Source organism: Paramisgurnus dabryanus, chromosome 1 (genome assembly GCF_030506205.2).
Source record: "Paramisgurnus dabryanus chromosome 1, PD_genome_1.1, whole genome shotgun sequence".
Taxonomy (NCBI): Eukaryota; Metazoa; Chordata; class Actinopteri; order Cypriniformes; family Cobitidae; genus Paramisgurnus; species Paramisgurnus dabryanus.
Window position 1 is genome coordinate 28563500 of NC_133337.1, and position 7928 is coordinate 28571427.

Below are 7928 nucleotides of genomic sequence, written 5' to 3' on the forward strand. Positions count from 1 at the left end.
GCGCTAGAGAGCACTGTTCGTTTGAATGCAAAATACAATTTCACCACTAGATGGGGTAAATCCTACTTACAGTCCCTTTAAAGTCGCCATGAAACGGAAGTAGCGATTGCCTTATTTTCCCCGTGGTGACGTATATCCGAATGAAACGGCTTTTGAGATGAAATAAGGCAGGGCTGGATTTGAATTTGTCCATCGAGATCTGATTGGATCGTTTGAAGTTGGGTCGTGTTGCTAATTGCTAATCACTGCGATCTTCTCCCGGACCCCGCCCACCTGCCATACTTTTGACCGGAAGTGAAGAGAGATCGTTTTGAGGAGGGGAGGAGATTTGCATTTTTGATTAAAGATTATGAGCACACACGAATTTTTAAAAAATAATGAAGCTCACAGATAAGTCATTTGTTAATAATACCACACTATTAAAAATACATATATAGTTTTTCATTTCAATTTCATTGCGACTTTAAGCTTCAAATCCACTTAATTCCGGTCTTAGGTCACTTAGAAATACAACTATGTTGACCAAATTTATTAAGAATCTGATGCACTTTTCAGGGTTTTGCATCTGAGCTCTTTATATATAACTTTTTAAATGCATACAGAAACAATTTTGCAGTGTGCATAGAGTTTATTTGTAATATATTTAAGTGCATTCTGCAGACACTTATCCAAAATGTCTAATAACAATGAGCCCTTGCACAAGGAGTTTGGTACAAATTATGTTTTGGATTTTTCAGGAGGAGCTGATGGCATTAAGGATGCAGCTGGAAGAGAGAGATCAGACGGTCAGGAGACCGCACGACCATCAGGAGACCCCAACCATAGAAAGATTACAAAGTGAAGTTAAAGGTACAACATGCATCATGAAGCCTTAATATAAAATAGTTTTCCCACTTGATTTATAGATGCATAAACTCATACACAAGGAATTAATAGCCACAATATTTTTAGCTGCTATTTTGATGCTATTAATGTTTTCTGTTCTGTAAATATGAGAGTAATTGTCTGAAGGAAAACATTGAGATGTGTGGAATGTATGGAGTATGAAGGTTTCTCGTATGCATGTGCAGACAAGTTTTTTGATCGATGGTGACCTGATTTTTAGCCCAGCTCTTACAGCTGTGGTTTCCTACTGTAAATATACCCGACCGACTAATATTCAACATGACAATTATATTTCTAGAGCATTTATTTGAGTGGGTTTAAACATGTGATCAAAGGTGGTTTTGGATGGGTTTTATATTCGGATAGCTCAGAGTTGTTTTTGTTTGTGTTCAGACATGGAAAACCAGAGGATGAGGAATGCTGTTGAGTCTTTAAAAGCAGCTAATGATGAGAAGGTATGAAACAAACCACCTCCCAAATCATGGCTTTCTATCCAAGCAGCCACTTTCTTTTTTTACAATTAATATTTATAATTTACAAATTATCCATTTTTAATTTCACTTTTTAACTTTAGGATCTCAAGATAAAAGAGCTACAGTCGCTCCAGACGCGATACAAGAGAGTTCAGGATATGGTGATGTCAGTTCAGGGATCAAAAGGTAAGCTGTATGTGCTTTTATTTCATGCATTGATTTTATTTTCTATTCTTTGATTTATTTGGATATTCTGTGTGCTTCCCAGACAAACCCAAAGAAGGAGAGGCACCAGAGGATTTACATTTTGGGACGACCGATGCGACGGACACAGAGGATACAGATGAAGTACGTGAGGTCTCGGCTCTCTCTGTCACACATGAGGTTATGTACACAGGATGTTCCTCCAGACTTCCTTTACGCCCCCTCCTTGCAATGTTTTTCATTGTGATGGAAAATAACAAATTTGCCATAACCCTGGGTCATTGGTTGGAGTCCTGTGATATTGACATGTGAAATGTTTCTGGTAATGTTTTTTAGCCTCAGTTGATTCCATGCACAGAACTTTTTCCTGAAGTCGACATCAGCGGAGTCCCTGAAGCCGAGAGCACAGCAGGACCTCATGCACAAAGAGTTACAGACAGGTTTGTTTACTTACCCTGAACATCCACAGGCTTATGTAAACTGTGTTTATTTACTTCTGTCAAAGCATTCTGAAAGCTGTACAGAAGTTCACTTTTCACAGATGGTTGTAGATTGGGGCTTAACATTTTTTTTATTTCACGTCAGTACAAGATGATAAAGGCATCTCCAAACATGCACAAAAAGTACTTTACACTTCTGAAAATATCAAATTTCTCTCACACTTATTTTCTCTTTATTACCTTTTAAAGCAGTAATATCACAAATCCCAGTCCCACTAAATGTCCATCTAAGAAACAAATAAAATACGACAGCAGTTTGAGTCATATGCACTGAAAAGCATTCAGCTCATATTTAATAACACATGCAACCTTCCTTGCTTTTGTGCGACAATTGTTTCATGCGTTTTATTTTGCTTTTCAGTGTCTCTGAAATACAGCAGACAGAGAGGCCGTGTTTGGCAAGCAGTAATGAGGTACTTTAATATTTTTGATTTCAATAAGAGCCGCAGAAAAAATTAAGAGACCACTCCGGTTTTGACTTGAATCATCCTTCCTAGATGTATTGTGACCATTTCAGTCCAGTGTCTTTTAAATTTCAATAAAGGCAAACTTTGGGAATGACATAAAGTCACCCAACAGCAAATGACTGAGAGCATGACAAGACCCATGAAAGATGTGAATAAAAATATTTTTAAAAACCTTTTTTTCTAAAAAAAAAAAAAAACATGTAAAAACATTAATATTTGAACTTGTTTTCTCTTCAGTATTGAAGATCAAAAAACGCTGCATTTTTGTTTTGTTTTTTGACAGTTTTTCCCATTTAAATTTTCAGTAAATAAATGCAAATAAAAACATGATTTTTATTAAGAATTTGGCAGAAATTTTGTCTGTAGTTGACAGAATGAAAAAAATAGATAATTTTGCTTTAACACATTTCTATAAATAGTAAATTTAGAAAATCTGAAAGGGACCATTGAGTTTTTTTTCTGCGGCTGTAGTTTACTAAAGTGTCCTTGGACATCATGATGAACAATGACTCCCCCTATTGTTATAATAAGGTACTACTAGCAGTACTCAAAAATCATTTATGACCCTGGACCACAAAACCAGTCATAAAGTTTGTAAAATTAAAATGATATATAATCTATAATTGAGTAATAAGCTTTCCATTGGTGTATGGTTTGTTAGGATAGGACAATATTTGGCCAAGGTACAACCATTTGAAAATCTGGAATCTGAGTGTGCATAAAAAATAAAAAATGGTGAAAATTGCTTTTTAAAGTTGTCCAGATGACTTTTGTTGGCTATTGCTACAAATATATTTGTGCTCTTAAGACACACAGTTTTCTGGTCCAGGGTCACATTTGATGATTGTACGTTTTGTCTAATTTCTTTGAATTGCAAAATTACTTGTTGAGGTTGTTTATAAATACTTCATTTAGTTTGTGTAAGGAAATATGTTAATAATCTGTTGTTTGGAATATGTCAGGATGATGCCAGTAAAAATGGAGGCTCGACGTGCGTCTCCCCAACTCATCCCAGCTCAGAGAGTTTTGGCTCTAAAAAATCCCGTTCCTCTTTTGGACGAGGCTTCTTTAAGACCAGAGGCAACAAGATGACAAACAGCTCACCAAACCTGGGTGAGTTAACACTTGTGTTTTCATATTTTCCTCTTGGGCTCTTCAAACATATATATGTAGTAAAGATTATTGGTTATATGTTGTCAGGTGAAGGACAGAACACAGGAACAGAGCATTTGGATTTGGCTGGAGCTTCACCTCAGAAGCCACAAGCGTTAGAGACCCAATCACCTGAAGCGAAGAAGAAATCAAAAGGGATCATGAAGTTTTTTGGAAGGTCAGTTTTCTGTTTACTCTTGCTTTTAGAAATGTCTGTACTTTGTAACATATACACACATATGTATTCCTTGTGTCATTTCACTTTATTTATTATGACTCAACTTGTATACTTAAATGTTCTGATTTCTTTGTATGAATTCAACATTTGGCTTGATGGCCACTTTTGGTGGAAGTTACCGATAAAACGGGGATGATCTCTCTGTAAGATATATAATGCGTATGATCTTTCTATCAGGATGAAGAGAAGTCAGTCCAGCTCCGACGATCTTGACGAATCTCCAGATGCACAGTTTAGGAGAGGCGGAGTCCGAGCTACCGCCGGCCCCAGACTTGGATGGTCACGTGACTCGCAGAGACGCAATAATAAGTAAATAAAACGAGAAATTAAGAGTCATTTTTTTAGCCGTTAAATCATTTAATGTCTTTATGCATCTCTCTCAGTGAGCAGGACAGCCCATTTTCACGCTGGAATAAAGAGCAGGTCTGCGAGTGGCTGCAGGAGCAGGGCTTCGGGTCGTATATAAACCAGGCACCGTGGATCCGCTCGGGAGAAACTTTATTAAAAGCATCTCAGCATGACTTAGAAAAGGTAAACTAAACAAACCAGACACGTATTGTGTGTTGATAAAGGTTATTGTACATGCACAGGATTTGATGTTTTCTACCGTACCTCAGGAATTGGGCATCAGGCATCCTTTACACAGGAAGAAACTACAGCTGGCCCTTCAGGCGCTGGGCACAGAGGAAGATGCGCTGGGAAAACTGGATTACAACTGGGTTACTCGTAAGTGACACCTACGATTATAACAATTATACAAAGCCGGGATGTCACGCTATCATTTTGAACACCTAAGATGACATATCAGACACAAGACGACTCCGACGGTGCTCCGATCCAATCTGTGATCATTTAATTGTAATTGTATTTAACCTCAACATTTGTCCATCACAAAAACATAATTGTAGTAATCTTAAAGGATGGCTGGATGACATTGGTCTGCCTCAGTACAAGGCTCAGTTTGATGAAGGCCGGGTGGACGGGCGCATGCTTCACTATATGACCGTGGTAAGTGTTGCTCACAGCAAAAGTTTAACTTAAAGTTTGTAGTTTAACTTCACATTGTAACTTTGATCAGGATGACCTGCTTGGTCTGAAAGTAGGCAGCGTGCTTCACCACCTCAGCTTTAGGAGGGCCATCCAGGTTCTACGCATCAACCACTACGACCCCGACTGTCTCCGTCGTAGACCAACTGAGGTAGTGCATGCTGCTGTGTTGACCTTTATGTGACTGAAGTCATGTCCATATGACTGATTATTAATATGTTTAATTGACTTGAATTAGAATAACCCAACACCGGCTGAAATCTGTCAATGGACCAATCACAGGGTGATGGAGTGGCTTCGCTCTGTGGATCTGGCCGAGTACGCGCCCAACCTGAGAGGAAGTGGAGTACACGGAGGCCTGATGGTACTAATAACAGAATACAGTACACGTTTTACTGATACATGGTTATGCTAAATACTTGTTAAATAATTCTAATACCACACACACGGGTAAATTTACATTCGGTATACTTCTTAAGCTTTGCATGTTTTCTTCTTAGGTTTTGGAGCCTCGCTTCAATGTTGAGACGATGGCTTTGCTTCTCAATATCCCGGCAAATAAAACGCTGTTGAGGCGTCACCTCGCCACCCATTTCCATCTTCTGATTGGCTCAGATGCACAGATGCAGAAACAGAAATATCTAGAGAACCCAGATTACACCGTCCTCACGGCCACAGCTAAAGTGAAGGTATATAAAAACATGCGTATACTTCACTTTTTACACATACGCAAGGGTCAGCTTGTGATGGGAGACATGAAGCTTCTAATTGAATCAATTGATTCGAAAAATGATTCACTGTTTTGATGCGCTCAACACCTCTAAATATGGCGCCACCTGCTGGTAAAAAACTTTCTTAATGAGATTTCAATCCAAACATTTTACACTTTTTTTACAAAATAGTTGCAAAGGTATTTAAGAAAAATAAATTATTTAACTTAAGGCATTAAGGAAAGGTGTATTGTGTGTTTTTAGTTTTATTTATGGCAACTCTCCTTTTAATTCTGCACATGTTTGTCATTAATTCTTTCTATAAACAACAAGTATGCAAAATGGTAGCGCTATCAGTCATGTTTTATGAACTTGCATAATAAAACTGACTCGAGTTCACATAACCATATAAGACACTGCCAGAGGTGGAAAGTAACGAATTACATTTACTCACGTTACTGTAATTGAGTAGTTTTTTTGTGAACTTTTACTTTTTTGAGTAGTTTTTAAAATCTGTACTTTTACTTTTACTTAAGTATGTTTTGTTTAAAGTATTGTACTTCGCTACATTTGAAATCATATCCGTTACTGAGTAAAAAAATATTTTAAAAAACAAGGTGATAAAGACGCGCAACGGATGATTGATGGGCGGGGGAACGCGCAAAAAGAACCATGGAGACGGACGAGACAGGCGCGCGCTAATGCAGACCCGCCTCAGTTCAAATCTTATGAAAGAAACCCCTGGCCATATTTAAGCAACCACTTTCCACTTTTTATTAACTTTTTGTTATTGCACTTTAATTGTAAAGATGTTCCTACAATTAAAAACAACTAGTTTAAGATTTATATTCCCTTGTCATTTTTGAACTACACTAGAATCCTCCACCTCTCCCCGCTTTTAAAAAAAGTAACTTTTACTCTGAGTAAATTTAAAATGATTTCCTTTTACTTGAGTAGATTTTTAGACCAGTAACTTTACTTTTACTTAAGTAAAATATTATAAAAGTAACTTTACTTTTACTTGAGTACAATATTTTATTACTTTTTCCACCTCTGGACACTGCTCATTTGTGATCAACTCCCCCTAGTGGTGAACCATCAGATTTTTGAAACAGTTATGACGTAATGAAGCCTCGTTTGCTAAAATTCACTAGGGCAAGCATATAAAGTATGCACTGGAGTGTCTTGATCGTGCTAGCTGTAAATATAACGTTTGTGTGCTCCTTTTTCTCTTTTTTTGTTTTAGCCAAGGCGTTTGTCATTCGGAGGTTTTGGGACATTGAGGCGGAAACGTCTGGAAGATGCAGATGAGTATATCTGTCCCATGAATGTCGAGATGCCAATGAGCAGTAGCGTGCACAAAGACCTTTACAAAGAAGAAGATCCGCTACAGCAGGTACAGGCATACATCGTGTGATAAGAAGCACCTTGAACAGATAATCGTGCATGTAGTTTCAGGCTTATAAGTGACTTCTGTGTGCAGATGGAGGACTCTGAGGGGACTATGCAAAGGATCGGTGCATTCTCGGAAGAAATCAATAATCTGACAGTGAGGGAATCTTTATGCTCTTAAGACAAAAGAAATTAAAAAAACACTGAATAATGTGTTATTGTAATTTCAATTGTGTTTTTATTTCAGAGTATGCTGAAAGAGGATGGGTTCTTGATGGATGATGTTTCTCCCCATTCGCCGGAAACTGACGCCACAGATGATGACTGAAATGTGGACTATATGCCGGAAGCTGTCAATGTCCCAATGGCTTTGAAATGTTAACCAAAAAGTCCAACGATGTGAATGTTATTGTGTTATATTTTAACAGCTATGTAAGCAAGCCTTAATAAAAAAAGTATTTATATAAAACTAAAGGCTGGCTGAATGTAAACTTATGTTTTGGGGGGAATATGATATCACGGTTCCCACACCTTATTTAACTTCAAATTCAAGGACTTTCCAGGTGCACTACCCTTAAATTCAAGGATTAAATGTGGGGACACACTTCAAGTGAGAGCAAGGTTACATTGTGTTACCTTTTATGATACATTGTTACAGTTCCCTTTCTAGGGAACTCGCGCTGCGTCACTGCAGTGACACTTTGGGGACGCCTCCAGGGGTAAGTGTGTCTGAATGTGTATATCAAATTCAACCAATGGTGAGGCTTAACGACAAAGACAGGATGATGCAGGAGCCAGGAAGTATATCGCTATCTGAAATATTGCCAAAGACGGCGTTACAGGGACGCAGGAAGGATGGC

The 7928-nt window shown here is 38.0% G+C and overlaps 1 protein-coding gene across 2 annotated transcripts in view; it reads left to right on the forward strand.

The window, feature by feature from the left end:
- The window catches only part of ppfibp1a (PPFIA binding protein 1a), a 29457-nt gene extending 21922 nt beyond the window's left edge, over nucleotides 1–7535 (forward strand). The window contains exons 8-25 of one of the 2 annotated variants that reach the window (XM_065289894.2): nucleotides 738–849; nucleotides 1279–1340; nucleotides 1460–1544; nucleotides 1627–1742; nucleotides 1899–2002; nucleotides 2424–2475; nucleotides 3492–3642; nucleotides 3730–3859; nucleotides 4097–4228; nucleotides 4303–4450; nucleotides 4537–4645; nucleotides 4839–4927; nucleotides 4998–5117; nucleotides 5205–5330; nucleotides 5467–5655; nucleotides 6923–7072; nucleotides 7160–7225; nucleotides 7316–7535. In XM_065289894.2, coding sequence (XP_065145966.1) covers nucleotides 738–849; nucleotides 1279–1340; nucleotides 1460–1544; nucleotides 1627–1742; nucleotides 1899–2002; nucleotides 2424–2475; nucleotides 3492–3642; nucleotides 3730–3859; nucleotides 4097–4228; nucleotides 4303–4450; nucleotides 4537–4645; nucleotides 4839–4927; nucleotides 4998–5117; nucleotides 5205–5330; nucleotides 5467–5655; nucleotides 6923–7072; nucleotides 7160–7225; nucleotides 7316–7396 — 2022 coding nt within the window. In that variant the 3' untranslated portion in view covers nucleotides 7397–7535. The remainder of the gene's footprint in view (nucleotides 1–737; nucleotides 850–1278; nucleotides 1341–1459; nucleotides 1545–1626; nucleotides 1743–1898; nucleotides 2003–2423; nucleotides 2476–3491; nucleotides 3643–3729; nucleotides 3860–4096; nucleotides 4229–4302; nucleotides 4451–4536; nucleotides 4646–4838; nucleotides 4928–4997; nucleotides 5118–5204; nucleotides 5331–5466; nucleotides 5656–6922; nucleotides 7073–7159; nucleotides 7226–7315) is intronic. The other variant, XM_065289895.2, reaches the window with a different exon arrangement.
- Nucleotides 7536–7928: the final 393 nt, after the last annotated feature.